This window comes from Acinonyx jubatus, chromosome E2 (assembly GCF_027475565.1).
Source record: "Acinonyx jubatus isolate Ajub_Pintada_27869175 chromosome E2, VMU_Ajub_asm_v1.0, whole genome shotgun sequence".
NCBI lineage: Eukaryota > Metazoa > Chordata > Mammalia > Carnivora > Felidae > Acinonyx > Acinonyx jubatus.
This window is the reverse complement of record NC_069396.1, coordinates 43,858,679-43,876,641: the sequence shown is the minus strand read 5'-3', so window position 1 is coordinate 43,876,641 and position 17,963 is coordinate 43,858,679. Positions and strand designations below refer to the sequence as shown.

The following is a 17,963-nucleotide window of genomic DNA, read 5'->3' as shown; positions in this document are numbered from 1 at the left end:
CTTGAAGTCCAGGATTGTGATGCCTCTGGATTCAGTTTTCTTTTTCAGGATCGCTTTGGCTATTCAGGGTATTTTCTGATTCCATGCAAATTTTAGGATTTCTGTTCTAGCTCTGTGAAGAATGCTGGTGTTATTTTTATAGGAATTGCATTGGATATGTAGTTTGCTTTGTATTGGCATTTTAACAATATTTATTCTTCCCACCCATGAGCATGGAATGTTTTTCCTTTTTTTGTGTGTGTCTTCTTCAATTTCTTTCATAAGCTTTCTATAGTTTTCAGTGTATAGATTTTTCACCTCTTTGGTTAGGTTTATTCTTAGGTATTTTATGGTTTTTGGTGATAGATACACTTTTATCTTTTTCCAAATGAGTATCCTGTTGTCCAAACTTTATTTATTACAAAAATTATCCTTTTCCCCTTTGAAATACCACCTTTATAATAAATTCAATTTCCAGATAAACTCCAGTCTCTTTCTGGCTTTCTATTGTGTTCTACTTATCCGTCTCTAGAATGCAGTATTTGTTCATCAAACAACCCATTATTAAAAGTTTATTATATACTAGGGTTTGGTTACAAAAGCTAGTGAGAAAGGCTGTATTTTTACCTTTGGGGATATTTAGGAGGAACAAAATAAAAAGATCAACAGATGAATAAGTAAATGAAAATCTAATTACAACTGATAAAAGTATTATGAAGGCAGGTGCAAGATGTGGAAGAGAGACCTATATAAAAATTAAGAACACCCAGCTTAATTTCTTTTGCTCCCTTCTGGCACCTCATCATATTTGTGCTTTCATGTACTCTTTAGAAATTGCACAGCAATATTTGAGACTTACATAAGCCATTCACTTTTTAAGGTTATTTTCATTTTGTCTCTCTAGTCAGCTATAAAATGTTTTGTTTCTCTTAATGAAGCTTGCTTGTATTTTCTTTTCTTTTTTTTTTCTTTTCTTTTCTTTTCTTTCTTTCTTTTTTTCTTTTTCAGAGCTGGAGTCCAGGTGTGAGAAATTTCCACAAAAAGATATTTTTGAAGTAGAGTCATTCAATTGGGAGATCATGGAAAGCCTTAAATGCTGTGATTTTGAGGGCTCCAGTTTTGGAGATGACTGGGAATGCAAAGGCCAATTTGAAAGACAACGAGTAACTCAGGAATGCTGTTTCAAGCAAGTAAAAATCACATATGAAAACATGCCCACTTTTGAGCATCATACATCCCTCACTTTACATCAGAACAATGAGATTGGTGAGAAACTGATCGAATGTAATGAGTGTGGGAAAGCATTTAGCCGTGGCTCACACCTTATTCAGCATCAGAAAACTCATACTGGTGAAAAACCATTTGACTGTAAGGAATGTGGGAAGGCCTTTAGTCGTGCCTCACACCTTGTTCAACATCAGAGAATTCATACAGGTGAGAAACCTTATGATTGTAAGGAATGTGGGAAGGCCTTTGGTCGTACTTCAGAACTTATTCTACATCAAAGACTTCATACTGGTGTCAAACCCTATGAATGTAAAGAATGTGGAAAGACCTTTAGACAGCATTCACAACTTATTCTGCATCAAAGAACTCACACGGGTGAGAAACCCTATGTATGTAAAGACTGTGGGAAGGCTTTTATTCGTGGCTCACAACTTACTGTTCATCGGAGAATTCATACAGGTGCAAGACCCTATCAGTGTAAAGAATGTGGGAAAGCCTTCAGACAGCATTCACAGCTTACTGTCCACCAGAGGATTCATACCGGTGAGAAACCCTATGAGTGTAAGGAATGTGGGAAGGGCTTTATTCATAGCTCAGAAGTTACTCGACATCAAAGAATTCATTCTGGGGAGAAACCCTACGAATGTAAGGAATGTGGGAAGGCTTTTAGACAACATGCACAGCTTACACGACATCAGAGGGTTCATACTGGTGACAGACCCTATGAATGTAAGGACTGTGGGAAGGCCTTTAGTCGTAGTTCATACCTTATTCAACATCAAAGAATTCATACAGGTGACAAACCGTATGAATGTAAGGAATGTGGGAAAGCCTTTATCCGTGTTTCACAACTGACTCATCATCAGCGAATTCATACTTGTGAGAAACCCTATCAATGTAGGGAATGTGGAATGGCCTTTATTCGTAGTTCACAACTTACTGAACATCAGAGAATTCATCCTGGTATCAAACCTTATGAATGTAGAGAATGTGGGCAGGCCTTTATTCTTGGCTCGCAGCTCATCGAACACTACAGGATCCATACTGGTTAGAAAGCCTAGAATGTTAAGAGTATAGGAAAGCCTTTACATGGATTTCACACCTGACTCAATATTAGGTAATGTGTAATGTAATGTGATTAATGTCAGAAAACCCTCACTTGTCATTTCCATTATGGAACATGGGATTATTCCTACCAGAAGAAAATTCAATAAATGCAGGAATTCTTTTTGCCTCACACTCACTGCTTACTAAGCATCAGAAAACTTATGCTGAAAAAAATATTAATGTGACTATAGAAAACCTTTCTGTTACCACACAAAATGTGTTAAACTTCTGAGAATTCCTAAGAGAAAATGACCCTATTAAGGTATTTTCTGAATGTGCCTTTTACCATGATATACATATTATTTAGTATTATCTAAGTTCCACCAGTTACCGACTGTATAGCATTGAACAAATTATGCAATCTTCCTGTTTCTCAGTTTACTTATTTTTAAGCAGTAATCATTATACTTACCTGATAGAGTTCTCCTGAGGACTATCAGATATTTTTTATAAACCCTATATATAGTTCAATAAATATTAGTTATTGTTGTTAATTTATAACAGTATTACTGTTAAGGAGTTCATGTGAGAGAAGGGCCTTATGAATGTGCCAAATAACAAAAAGCCTTCATAACCACTTGTTAACAATAATTCATTCTGGAAAACAGTAGTAAAGTATAATTAGCATAAGAAGGTCTTCATGATATTGAAAGCTAGGAAGTCACAAGATTAGAAATTAACAGAAGAGTAGCCAAAAGAAATCGACCCACTTAGAAATCTAAAGCCACTTCCAAGTATAACTCAAGAGCAGTCAAAAAATTCTATACATCAAAACCAGTTAAGTACAGCCAAAGCTATGTTCCTGTCACCCCAGGATTGAAGGTAAGGGCTTTGTTCTCCAAATGTAGATCTCCAGCACTTACTCATTGCCTGTCACATACTAAGCCTATTGAATGGATGAATGGTCAACTCTAAAAATTAGAGGGAAATTACCACATAAACCCATATCAATAGTAAGAATGATAATTAAAAATGAAAAGTAAAAAACAACAGTAGGCTGAATCTGAAGGTTGTTTATTTAACAATATAATAAGATGGAAGACTGACAACTCTGAACTAGAAGAAAAACATTTAGCCTTATGAATAAGGAAGGGGTGGGTATTTCTTTTAAATAGCTACTATGCCTGGCTTTAATGTATTTGGAAATTTAAAGAGAATGGATTTTTACAAAAGTATCAAAACTGGTTTAAGAAGACATGGAATACCTGAATGATTGTAGAAGGACATAAAAAGACATCAAAGCTCTTCCCTTTAAAAACAGTTTAGCCTACTAAAACTTCAAGGAACAGATAGATAATCCCTGAGAGAAGCTTGCCAGTTCATTTCCAAGGCTAAATAAAACTATGATAAAAAAAAAAAAAAAAAAGGATAGCTCCCAAGAAACAAATTGTAGATGATCATCATTTGTGAAAATAAATATAAATAAAATTGCTGCTAATTGAATCCAATCTCTTCAAAGTTAGAAGCTAATTAAAAAAAAATTTTTTTTTAATGTTTATTTTTGAGAAAGAGTGTGAGTGGAGAAGGGACAGAGAGAGAGGGAGAATCTGAAGCAGGCTCCAGGATCTGAGCTGTCAGCACAGAGCCTGACATGGGGCTAAAGTTAGAAGCTAATTTTAAATAGAATGTCTAGAATTTCACCTGTGGATTAATTATGTTTTCAGAATTTTGATATAACTCCAGGAGATGACAATGGTAGGGGAGAGAGCCCTGATCCAACCCTAATGATACACGGATCAGAGCCTGTGAATGAATCTGGGGAATCTTAAGGAAACATCCCTTCAGTCCAGGCAGTGGCTGGGGCACAGGGCCTGTTGTGTCCCGATGCCATCCATCTTCTCAGACATCCAGACTGTTGACTAAAGCACCTGTATTTTCTGCGTGTGTCACTGCCTACACAGGATTAGGAAGTAGTGTTCTGTATGTCATTTTACTTTAAGTGGTTTAATGATTACAGTGTACATTTGGAGGAGTTCAAAGCTATGACATTAAAAAGTGTCGCTTTGAATAGTAACAGCACACTCATAGGATAAATATCTTAAAGTTACAATTCGGTATATAATCTCTACTCCATCTCTGCTGTTACTCTATGTACCTATCACTGCTGTCAAGTTCTTGTGTGTACTGCCTGATTTTTATGTTTGCCTAAGTGTAGACATACACATAACACTCTTTATAAAAAAGATTTTTACATAAATGGTAGCAAACTTCTATACTTGTTATTTTTGCTTATCCATACACCTTGAAATTGGATCATATTGATACATATATAGCTGCCTTATTCTTCCTTAACAGCTGCATAGTATATGTGTTTCATAATTTATCCTGTCAACTTATTTTTTTCCATTACTTTTGCTTTCAAACAATTGTATAATAAATATCCTTGCACATAAATTATTTTCTATATGTGTGATATCTCTTTAAGATACATTCCTGAAAGTGGAAGTGCTAGATCAAAATGTATAGACATTTTTAAAACTCTCTGTTTACACAAAATCTTATAGTGTACCTCCAGTGCCCCCATCACCAGCTTCAGTAATTATTAGCTCATGGCCCATCTTGTTGTGTCTGTATCTCCACCCACTCCTCCACCTTCATGTTAGTTTTGAAGTAAATCCCGGCAACATCATTTAATCTATAAATATTTCAGTATGTATCTACAGTATATCACAACTTGAGAGACGATTTTCACTCCTTAAAAAAAAATGGCAATACTGTCATTACACATACGATGATGGTCAGTGTTCCCATTTCTAATTGTTTCATAAATGTCAATTTTTTTTTTAAAGTTAATTGAGGGGCACCTAGGTGGCTCAGTCAGTCAAGTGTTCAACTTCGGCTCAGGTCATGATCTCACAGTTCGTGGGTTTGAGCCCCACGTCAGGTTCTGTGCTGACAGCTTGCTCAGAGCCTGGAGCCTGCTTCAGATTCTGCATCTCCTTTTCTCTCTATCCCTCCCCTGCTCACGTTCTGTCTCTGTCTCTCGAAAATAAATAAATGTAAAAACAAAAATTTTTTAAGTTAATTGAGATCCAAATTATGTCTACAAATTGCAGTTGTTACATCTCTTAAGTCTCTGTCAGTGCATTCTTCCTTATCCTTTTTTACCCCCCTGGTAATTTATTTTATGAAGAAACTAGATCATTTGCCTTGTAGATTTTCTCAGAGCCTAGTTTTTGCTGACTGAATCCCTGGTGTAGTTTAACATGCTCCTCTATTATTGGTATTGCCTATAAATTGGTAGTTGGTATCTAGAGGCTTGATCAGATTGAAGAGGTGTTTTGTTGTGTTTGGCTAAGACTATTTACAGGTGGTTAGTATTGAGACACAACATTGAGGTGTCTTTTTACGATGTTAGCAACCATTGTTCAATTGATCTATTAATCCACTAAGGATTACAGAATGGTATCCTATTTCTTCTTTTATTAGCCAGGATATTTTTATGAAGAAAAACTCCCCTTTAACTGCTACGTGGTTTTCCCTATTACTGTAAGTAAAGGCGAGATAAACGCTTCTTTCTTTCTCTTTACTGGTTTCAAAATAATGAGTTGGTTCCCTAGCATCCTGCCATGATAACCTATGAGGTTAGGTCTGTGTGTGTAGCATATTTAATATATTTAAACACAATTAGGTTGTACTCTCATTGATACTCAAATTGTTCCATGTTTGGAATGTGGGAGCCCCTTCCCCTGGCTCCTCTGTCCTTTTGATATGACCGCAGTAGTCTGATCACTTGCTTGCAGTCTGCCACAAATGTTCCAGGCTCACCTTGTTCATACCCTACCTCCCACCTTGAAGTAGCCATTTTCCAAGGAGTCATTTTTGTGTTGTTGTTGTTATTTTGTTTTGTTTTGTTTTGGTTTTGGTACATTCCCAAGTGGTATACAGAAGCCACAAATGACTAGGAGTGCTTCATTCTCTGGTTGGACATTTTTAGACAGCTGGTTTAGACACATTGCTTAAGTGCCTTCAAGAAAATTATGCCTCCATGCATCTGCCCACAGTAGCAGAGGTCCCAAAACACCACATTCATCTAATCCTGGAGAAAACGTTTTATTTTAAATGTGTAGACCATTTGATGGGTGAAAAATGGAAGTTACCTTGGTTTTCACTTGTATTCCTTTCACTATGATTAAGACAGATGACCATTTGTTCATGTATTTATTGACCATTGGTATTGCTTTTAGCATGGTGCCTGAAACATAGTAGCTGCTCAATAAATATTTGTTAATTAAATAAATTAATTGTATGTTCATATCCTTTGTTCATTTAATAATGGACTAGCCATATTCTTCTTACTTAAAAGATCTATTTTTGAGACGAACAAATGTGTGTAAAGTTCCTAGCACAGTGCCTGAAATTCACCAAGTGTTCCCTGCTTTGTTATTTGCATACATTGTCATTTATGTCTCTGGCTTCACTTCTTTTTTTCCCCCCTACTTTAAAAGATAAAGAAATTGAGAGTCAAAGAAATTAAGTAGCTTGTCCAAGGCCTCATAAATGAAGAATCCTAAATTACAAGGGCAAGATAGGGCAGAGTTTCATGTGCACATACAACTTCACAAATGTGTGGCTGTGAAAAGGAAAAATCGTGTTTTTTCAGGTAATCTGTAAAATGCATGGTGCTAACACAAAAAGTGGCAATGCTAGGAACAAAAGTATGAAAGGTTTTAAGAATCGTTTTTTTTTTTTTCTTTTTTTTTCTTTTTTTTTCAACGTTTATTTAATTTTGGGACAGAGAGAGACAGAGCATGAACGGGGGAGGGGCAGAGAGAGAGGGAGACACAGAATCGGAAACAGGCTCCAGGCTCTGAGCCATCAGCCCAGAGCCTGATGCGGGGCTCGAACTCACAGACCGCGAGATCGTGACCTGGCTGAAGTCGGACGCTGAACCGACTGCGCCACCCAGGCGCCCCCTGCGCTACCCAGGCGCCCCCTGCACTACCCAGGCGCCCCAAGAATCGTTTTTTTTTTTCTTAATAGGAATCTTTAAAACAATTTTTTGTCTTGTCCTTATAAAAAGTAAAAATGCTCAATAGAAGAATACAGAGAGTATAGAAAACTATAAGGAGAAAACATTTTTAGTACCTTCACTCAAACATGAATGTTATCATTTTTGCATGTTTCCTCTTAGCTTTTAAGTTAAAAAAAATTTTTTTAATGTTTATTTTTGAGAGAGAGACAGACACAGTGTGAGTGGGGGAGGGACAAAGAGAGGAAGACACAGAATCCAAAGCAGGCTTCAGGCCCTGAGCTGTCAGCACAGAGCCCAAAGCAGGGCTCGAACTCACAAACCGCAAGATCATGACCCAAGCCGAAGTCGGACTGAGCCACCCAGGTGCCCCTGTTTGTATTTTTTAAAAGTTGACTGAATTCGCACAACTCTTACCATAATTCTAAGTCATTGATGTGTTGAGAATTGTATCTGCTACTGTGCTCCTAAGAGGCAGTCAGATATTTGTTGAACAAATAATAATAATAGGTAGAAAATTTGAATTAATAAATTAAGCAAATGATAGAATATTTTTGTGGGAATATGCAGGTGGGAAACCTTCACTTTACCAAACCCCCCCACAATTTTTAAGCTAGTTACAGATATAAAATTCCACACTTGGAAGTTACTATACATTGGGGCACCTGGGTGGCTCAGTCAGTTGAGCATCCAACTCTTGATCTCAAGTCTTGACCTCAGGGTCCTGAATTCAAGCCCTGCATTGCACTCTGCACTGGGCATGAAGTCTACTTAAAAAATTACTAACTGACATAAATAAATAAATAAATAAATACTGACTGACTAAAAAGTTACCATGGAGGGCACCTGGATGATCTTTTGTGGAATGTCAGGATGATCAAGTTCTGCAAACTATTTTATGTCAAAGAGCAGGAGAGTTGACATAACCCTGAGGCAACGCTGTGAAGGTATAAAGGTAAAAGAAAATTGCTTCTGGTAGTTCTTCCAAATTGGTATAGAGAAAAAGGCATTAGCCAGGTCAATAGCTGCAGCCCAAGTACCTGGGGATATGTTGATTTTTTTTTTCTAGTAAAAATACTGCGTGTGGGCCAGGAGCTACAGTTGGAGCCACCATAATGTTAAGGTGACAAACTGGTGAATTAAATGAAGATATGATAGGGGCGCTTGGGTGGCTCAGTCGGTTAAACGTCCGACTTCAGCTCAAGTCATGATCTCGTGGTCTGTGAGTTCGAGCCCCGCGTCGGGCTCTGGGCTGACAGCTCAGAGCCTGGAGCCTGTTTCAGATTCTGTGTCTCCCTCTCTCTCTGACCCTCCCCCATTCATGCTCTGTCTCTCTCTGTCTCAAACATAAGTAAATGTTAAAAAAAAAAAATTAAATAAAATATTAAAAAAAATAATAATAAATAAATGAAGATGTGATAGGTATCACCACCCTTGCTTCTCTCAGGTCTTTTTGTTTTTTTTTTTTTAATTTTCTTAACATTTATTTAATTTTTGAGAGAGAGAGAGAGAGGGGCAGAAAGAGAGGGAGACACAGAATCTGTAGCAGGCTCCAGGCTCTGAGCTGTCAGCACAGAGCCTGACATGGGGCTGGAACTCACCAACTGTGAGATCATGACCTGAATTGAAAACAGATGCTCAACGACTGAGCCACCTAGGCAACCCATTCTCTCAGGTCTTTAATTGCAGGATTACTTTCTATAATTCCCTCAAGGGTGCAGTATTGCTTGCCATTTACTGTCTTGGAAGGGAATAGAAGTTGTAGGAACTTCCACTTAGCCCTTACTGCAATAATGGCCCTCATCCCATGGGTACAGATGTAAAGGCTTAGCCCTACTGCCCATGCGCAGCTCTGCAGGGCCATCCCATCCCAGTTCCACGGAGACTTGTGGGGGGTTACTAAGGCCTTGTGGCTGTTGCATTGCAACTGGACTTCTGCCCCCACCCAGTTCTGTTGCCTTCATTCTCCCAACAGATGCCGATTCTGTGGCACTACCTGTCAAACATCCTGAATGTAGACCTCTTAAAGTCTGCTTTCTGTGGACCATGAGCCTTTCCAATAATATTTTCAGAGGAAGAAAATGATCAACGTTCTCAGCTCAATTTTTTTAATTTTATTTTTTATTTTTTTAAAAAGCTATGTATTTTGAGAGAGAGAGAGAGAGAGGGTGTGTGTGTATATACACACACACACATGAGTGGGGTAGGGACAGAGAGAGGTGGGGAGAGAGAGAATCCCAAGCAGCCTCTACACTGCCAGCACAGAGCCCGGTGTGGGTGGGGCTCAAACTCACAAACCGTGAGACCATGACCTGAACAGAAATGAAGAGTCAGATGCTTAACCCAAGTGAGCCACCCAGGTGCCCCTCAGCTCAATATTTTAATTGTGTTATGACTGTTAATGAAAAAAGTTTTGTTTTTATTGTATTTATTTGCATTTGGCATGGCAAGATATCAGTCAATATTTATTTATTTATTTATTTATTTATTTTTTATCAGTCAGTATTTAGACTCTATTTTGGCTTGTTTGTTTATTCATTTATTTACTTTTAAAGCCCTTAATAAAGTTTATTTATTTATTTTGAGAGAGTGAGAGCATGAGTGAGGGAGGAGCAAAGAGAGAAGTGGACAGAGGATCTGAAGCGGGCTCTGTGCCGACAGCAGCGAGCCCGATGTGGGGCTTGAATTCACAAACCGTGAGATCATGACCTGAGTAGAAGTCAGATGTACGCTTAACTAACTGAGCCACTCAGGCACCCCGATTTTGGTATATTTCATGATGTGTATAATTTTTCAGTGATAAATCAACTGATAAAACTCTACCTCTCAGTGATGACTGTATCTATCATCTCTAGGCTACCATTTGATAATAAGCCGGCATCCCAATTCTTGTGAATATACACAATTCTTTTTAGGCAATGAAGTCTGACATAGATTTGATAGTCTTAGAACACTTAGAGTCTCCTTAGAGCACTAACACTCCACACTTCACAATACCTTCCACTAATGTAACATATCAGGCAAGATAAATTTGATGGAGGTTTAATTGTACTTAAATTTAACCTCATATTCACAAGACTGAATATACTTAAATAGGATTAGGAAAGACACTGTTAATCAGTATACGTTAAACTGGCAAATTTGTGGGGCGCCTGGGTGGTGCAGTCGGTTAAGCATCCAACTTCAGCTCAGGTCACGATCTCGCGGTCTGTGAGTTCGAGCCCCGCGTCAGGCTCTGGGCTGATGGCTCAGAGCCTGGAGCCTGTTCCCGATTCTGTGTCTCCCCCTCTCTCTGTCCCTCCCCCGTTCATGCTCTGTCTCTCTCTGTCCCAAAAATAAATAAACGTTAAAAAAAAAAAAATAGAAGATAAACTGGCAAATTTGTAAAAGAATTACAAGTGACGGACCTACAAGCATAACCAGAAAACACAGTGGAACTATTAAATTGTTGGAAGAATTGTAGTCTCAATTCTTCATATAACAAGGCTTTGGCACCCAAAGAGATTCTACTGAATCTCATTAGTGGCTTTGAAAATTCAGCAAGAATTGCTCAAATAAAGCTCATCAAAGAGCTGAATTTTTGAAATAATGTATTTTGTTCAAAGATTGGAGCTACCACCCTCCTGAATATAATTGTCATGAGGGACAATACAAAGTAGGTGAACTGAACTCAGTAATGAGTTACACATTTTCCTACTTGAAGAGTAATTTCATGGGGCCCCTGGGTGGCTCAGTCGGTTAAGCGTCCAACTTCAGCTCAGGTCACGATCTCACAGTCTGTGAGTTCGAGCCCTGCTTCAGGCTCTGTGCTGTCAGTTCAGAGCCTGGAGCCTTCTTTGGATTCTGTCTCCCTCTCTGCCCCTCCCCCACTCACACTTTGTCTCTCAAAATATGAATAAATGTTTAAAAAAAATTTTTTAAGTAATTTCATTTGACAAATATTTTCTTTTTTTTTTTAATTTTTTTTTTCAACGTTTATTTTTGGGACAGAGAGAGACAGAGCATGAACGGGGGAGGGGCAGAGAGAGAGGGAGACACAGAATCAGAAACAGGCTCCAGGCTCTGAGCCATCAGCCCAGAGCCTGACGCGGGGCTCGAACTCATGGACCATGAGATCGTGACCTGGCTGAAGTCGGACGCTTAACCGACTGCGCCACCCAGGCGCCCCTTGACAAATATTTTCAAAGCTGCTGTTTGGCAAACGAAATTGGCACATTTAACTGTTACTCTTGGCATTTTTTTTAAGTTTATTTTTGAGAGGGAGAAAGAGAGAGAGCAGGGGACGGGCAGAGAAAGAGAGGGACAGAGGATCTGAAGCAGTCTCTGTGCTGACAGCAGAGAGCCGGATGCGGGGCTGGAACTCACGAACCCTCAGGTCATGACCTGAGCCGAAATCAAGAGTCGGAGACTTAACTGACTGAGCCACCCAGGCACCCCTACTCTTGGCATTCTTAATGGATTGCACTGAAAGTACAAGGGGAAATTATATGTTTCAACATGTGCAATATAGTCAAGGACTCCGAAGGAAATTATTATGACAAGCAAAACAACAGCAATCACCAGCTTTATTGCAATATATGGAAAAGAACAATGTTAAGGTAGTTTGAATGAAATACAACAGCAAATATTGTTTAAAATCCTGTCTGTCCACTTAATCTTAGCAAAATGAATTGTGGAGGATCCATACACTGAATACAAGGCACCTTGTAAAGCAACACCAGGAGTGAGGAAGGTATTTATGTACTGATAGGTACTCCAACAAGTTTACAACAGTCTAGCGTTTGGTAAGTCCTCAATGAATGTTAGCTATCATTATCTCACCAGAATGTAAGCTATGTGAATGATGGGTTTTTTTTCTGTTTTCTTCACTGCTGTGTCTACAACAGTGCCCAGCACACAGTAGGCACTCAGGAAATATACTTCAATTTTTCATCATGGAAAATTTCAAACATACACAAACCTAGAGCAAACAGAATAATGAACACCCCTTCCCCATTTCTATTACCCAGCCTCAGCAAACTTGCTTCATCTACACTCCCACTCACTTTTCCCCCATGATGGGTTTCAGATCAAACCAAGACATCATACCATTTCATCCATAAGTTTTCAGATTGCATCTTTAAGTGATAACTCCCTATCGCACCTAAACGATTAACATTAATTTGTTAATACAATAAAATATCCAGGCAATGTTCACATTTCCTCATCGGATCACATGTATTTTTCTGTTTTTTGTTAGTTGAAAACATATGCATATTGTTTGTTCAAATCAGCACTAATATTGTTGAACGAATCTGCTGATTTTAGGAATGAAGTATTCTTTTATGCTTGGGAAGGCTGAGTATATTTTGGGGGTGTCATTATTGTGTTTTTGGGGGGTGCTGGATTTTTTTTTTTTTTTTGCTTCTGTTTTTCATATACACATAAAATTTCCCTGGGAGGAGATACGAGATACAAATAACATGGAATTGTCCACCTGGAGAGGAACTCAGGAGTTCTCAGGAGAAAAATATTTCTCTCCCTATTCACCCTTATGAATTTTAAGCCATGTGAATTTATGATCTATTCAGCAATTGGGTAAATAAAAGTTAAAAGTGTTTTTTTCTAAAGATTTTATTTTTATTTTTTAAAAGATTTTTTTAAATGTTTGTTTATTTTGGGGGGGGAATAAAAATAAAAAATAAAATAAATGTTTGTTTATTTTTGAGAGAGACAGAGAGTGAGTGGGGGAGAGGCAGAGAGGGGGAGACACAGAATCTGAAGTAGGCTCCAGGCTCTGAGCTGTCAGCACAGAGCCTGATGCGGGGCTCCAACGCACAAACCATGAGATCATGACCTGAGCCGAAGTCAGACGCACAACCGAGACACCCAGGTGCCCCTTAAAAGATTTGTTAAAGTTTATCTATTTGGGGAGAGAGTGTGCCTATGTGAGGGGCAGAGAAGAGATGGAGAGAGAGAGAATCCCAAGCAGGCTCCACACTGTCAGCACAGAGCCCAACGTGGGGCTCAGTCTCCTAACTGCGAGATCATGACCTGAGCCAAAATCAGGAGTCCAACACTCAACTGACTGAGCCACCAAGGTGCCCCTAAAGATATTATTTTTTTAAGTGTATTTATTTATTTTGAGAAAGACAGTGCAAGTGAGGGAGGGGTAGAGAAAGAGAATCCCAAGCAGGCTCCATGCTGCCAGCGCAGAACCTCATGTGGGGCTCAAATTCACAAAACTGAGATCATGACCTGAGCCGAAACTGAGAGTCTGATGTTTAACAATTGAGCCACCCAAGTGCCTCCTGAAAGATTTTATTTTTAAGTAAGCTCTACACCCAATGTGGGGCTTGAGCTCACAATCCCGAGATCAAGAGCCACATGCTCTACCAACCGAGCCAGCCAGGCGCACCTAAAAGTTACAGGTTTCAAGAATCAAGTCCTAAAACTGCATCCAACAGGATTAGTGTGGGAAGGTCTAGAAGGGAGGGGCGATGGTTCCAGGTCTGCCACAAGATGGCAGCAGAATGACACCAAAGATTGTTTCTGGCCACTGTAAAGTGTGCGTCAGTCTCCCTCCCCACCCACAACTGGCAAATCCTGGTGGGTTCCTGCCCCATCTTTACCCTGAGCAGTTGACTATGGCTTGGCTAAACCATCCCCAGATTCCTGATCCATAAAAACTGTAAGATAATAAGTGTTGTTTGAAGCTGCTACATTTTGGGTACCAAAAAATATTTCAGTATTTTTTTTTTAAGATTTTTATTTTTTTAAGTCATCTCTACACCCAATGTAGGGCTCAAACTCACAACCTGGAGACCAAGACTCACATGCTCCACTAATAGGGCCAGTCAGGCACCCCTAAGTATATATTTCTAAAATACAGACTTTTTAAAAAATATAACCACAGCAACCCTAACACATATAAAAATTTCAAATTATTTCTATGATGAAATATCCAGGCAGTCCAGTTAGTGACACACGCTGAAGTATTTGGGGAAAGAATACTGATATCTGCAATCTACTTTGAAATACATCAAAAAAGCTGTGGATTGATAGAGGTATAGATGGCTAGTTGTATGATAAAGCAAATGTAGCAAAATGTTTGTTGTAGAATCTAGGTGGTAAGTATGTGAGTGTTCACTCTAAGATGCCTCACCTTTCCTGTATCTTTGAAATTTTGGGTAATAAAATGTTGAGGGAAAAGTCAATCATTGTTCAAGTTTCCAATTGTCTCAAAAATGTCACAATTTTTTCTTTTACTGTTTGTTCATATCAAGATCCAAATAAGGTCTACATACGGAGTTTGGCTGGTATATTAAGTTGCGTTCTTTAAACCACAATATTTTGTTGCCTTTTTGTTTCAGCAACAAAGTCTTCATGCTAGCTAATACAGGGCAGCATAATTTGTATCCCCAGCTGGCTCTTTATCCAGAGTTTGAGCCCCCGCCCTTTTTTTTTTTTTTTAACTTTATTTATTTAAGAGGGTGGGCGGAGGGGCAGAGAGGGAGAAGGAGAGAATCCCAAGCAGGCTCCCCACCAGCAGAGCCTGAATGGGGGCTTGAACTCATGAACTGTGAGATCATGACCTGAGCCAAAACCAGGAGTTGGACTTCAAGTTGACAAAACCATTCCTGAAGGAGATCTGAGCAAGGGCAGCAGTGACAGCTTCTTGATCTGGACTTCCTGACTCCAGGTGAGGGCTACAGGGGTGTGTTCTCAACCTCATCCCTGCAGGGGCCACTTTACAGCGGCAGCTTTCCAAGGTCAGCTTTTAGATGTCGAGTCATTCCCAGGTCGCTAGCCTGGAAACAAGACGTGTTCAGGGCAGCTGCGCAGGGCCCCACACTCAGAAGGGCTCCGTGCTTGGGGGGTTAATGCTCTGCAGTTGCTGTTTTGAAGTTCTGAATAATGGCATCTTTAAATATGTTTGTAAGTGAAATCTGATGGGACCGTAGAGCCTGCACCGGGGACCTGGGGCCTGACTCCTGTGCGTGCTCTCCTCCCACCACTCTCCCTGAGTCAGGCTCTTGGCCTGTTCTGCCTCCCTGGGCCCGGGGGCCTGAGGGCCCATGCAAGGGCATAGAGAAAATCAAGGTCCAATACCATCCATTGTCTATAACCTTTGAGGGCAGGGCAGGGTGACAGCTCCCCTCTCTGCAGTCTGCATGCCATGGCACACATTCAGCAGGTAACCCAGCAGGAAGGGATGTTTTGTCCACCTTGATCCCTGGCTCTTCTTGGCACACAAGTTGCATTACCCTGGACAGCAAGCCCATGGGAAGGAGAGATGCCTGGTTCGACTTCATCTCTGGCCAAGTCCACAAGGAGCTGGTCCAGTGGCTGGTGGGGAGGAGGGAAGCCAAAAGCCAGTGGGCAGTCTGGTTAATGACAAATGCTGTCATTAGGCACATTTGTAGGCATACATAAAGCTGCACTGCAGGTGCCCCAGATGCCTGTGTTTGTGCTCACCCCAGGAGTATCCACTGCCCTATGGACCACAGCATTAAGTAGCAAATTTACTTACTTATTTACTATTTATTTACTTCCCTGTTGATTTTTATTTTATTTTATTTTTGAGAGAGAGAGACAAAGAGCACGTGCATACACAAGCCGGGGTAGGGCAGAGAGAGGAAGACACAGAATCCAAAGCAGCCTCCGAGCTGTCAGTATAGAGCCCGATGTGGGACGTGAACTCACGAACTGTAAGATCATGACCTGAGTCAAAGTCAGATGCGCAACTGACTGAGTCACCCAGGCGCCCCTAAATAGCAAATTTAAAATACCACCACAGGGGGCGCCTGGGTGGCGTAGTCGGTTAAGCGTCCGACTTCAGCGTCCGACTTCAGCCAGGTCACGATCTCACGGTCCGTGAGTTCAAGCCCCGCGTCAGGCTCTGGGCTGACGGCTCAGAGCCTGGAGCCTGTTTCCGATTCTGTGTCTCCCTCTCTCTGCCCCTCCCCTGTTCATGCTCTGTCTCTCTCTGTCCCAAAAATAAATAAACGTTGAAAAAAAAATTAAAAAAAAATAAAATAAAATACCACCACAGGTTGACAGAGATCATGGAAGAAAGAAAAAAGCTTTATATATTACTATTTTTTAAACGTTTATTTTTAAGAGATAGAATGAGCTGGGGAGAGGCAGAGAGAAGGAGACAGAATCCCAAGCAGGCTCCATGCTGTCTGCGCAGAGCCCAACATGGGACTCAATCCCACAACCACATGACCACGAGATTATAACCTGAGCTGAAATTAAGAGTCTGACACTCAACCGACTGAGCCACTCAGGCACCCCTATGTATTAGTATTTTTAATGGTATTTTAATATTTTTATTTTAATACTAAAATATTATTAGTATTTTAATTTCTTCCTGCTGTTTCAAAGGGTCCCATATTTTCATTTTGCAGAGTCTCCACAAATTAGGCAGCAATCCTGAGTAGAAGACACTCCTCAGTGTATCCAACCTTTCCGGTAGTCAGCCCCTACATCAATTTCTTTCTTTTTTTTTTTTTTAATTTTTTTAAACATGTATTTATTTTTGAGAGAGAGAGAGAGACAGAGCATGAGCAGCGGAGGGGCAGAGAGAGAGGGAGACACAGAATCTGAAGCAGGCTCCAGGCTCTGAGCTGTCAGCACAGAGCCCAACTCAGGGCTCGAACTCACGAATCAAGAGATCGTGACCTCAGCTGAAGTCAGACGCACAACCAACTGAGCCACCCAGGTGCCCCAACCCTACATCGATTTCTATTTTCTTTCCTGAACACTGACACTACAGCTGCAGATGACAGTGGACAGCTGGGTGAGTGGCACAAATGTGGCCACTCCCTGGGGACACCCAGGAATATCTAGGAGACAGCTGAAAGAGAAGCACAGAGGGCCTTCTTTATTGAATGGGTGGGAGTGATCAAATTAGAGAACATTTGGATTATATTTCCTTCAACAAATATTTACCAAGTTCACCCATGTGCCAGATGCTGGGGATGCAACAGAGTCTAAAGTCAACAGATAGATAAATAGAACAACTACACTGATTTCCAGGGAGACAAATTGAGCGCAGAGACGGGGGTAAGATAGGAAGCAGCAAAGACAGTTGCTATGAAGCTGAGGAATTTTGTATGCATGTTTGACAAGTGTGGGGTCAACAATATGGATTCACAATAAACCAAAAAATCATAAAAGAATACCCGTTTAGGGGCGCCTGGGTGGCTTAGTCAGTTGAGCACCTGACTTCAGCTCAGGTCATGATCTCACGGTTTGTGGGTTCGAGCCCCACATTGGGCTCTGTGCTGACAGCTTGGAGCCTAGAGCCGGCTTCAGATTCTGCGTCTCCTTCTCTCTCTGCCCCTCCGCCGCTCACGCTTTGTCTCTCTCAAAAATAAATGTAAAAAAAAAAAAAAAAAGAATACCCAATTAAACAAGAAAAATTATGCTGACCTCCATTCCAGTCAATGAGTGAACAGCATATACTCCCGAGTGAGTATAAGATATGGACATAATCTACTGTTTCCTTTGTTCCCATATCTCACCTGGATGAGTGTGAGTTGAGTATATTTTTCATACAACATGGTCCCTAAATCCAAACCTGACACTGATGGTTAGCCAAAGTCACAGCAATGTTTCAACATGGCCTCCCATGTTGCTTGACACAATAAAAAAAAGGACTGTGCTTGACACAATAAAAATGGTATCTTAC

At 40.2% G+C, this 17,963-nt stretch overlaps 1 protein-coding gene across 7 annotated transcripts in view; it reads left to right on the top strand.

The window, feature by feature from the left end:
* The window catches only part of ZNF565 (zinc finger protein 565), a 32,450-nt gene extending 28,771 nt beyond the window's left edge, over nt 1–3,679 (top strand). For all 7 annotated transcript variants that reach the window (XM_053210246.1, XM_053210243.1, XM_053210240.1 and 4 more), the window contains one exon: nt 988–3,679. In XM_053210246.1, coding sequence (XP_053066221.1) covers nt 988–2,258 — 1,271 coding nt within the window. In that variant the 3' untranslated portion in view covers nt 2,259–3,679. The remainder of the gene's footprint in view (nt 1–987) is intronic.
* Nucleotides 3,680–17,963: the final 14,284 nt, after the last annotated feature.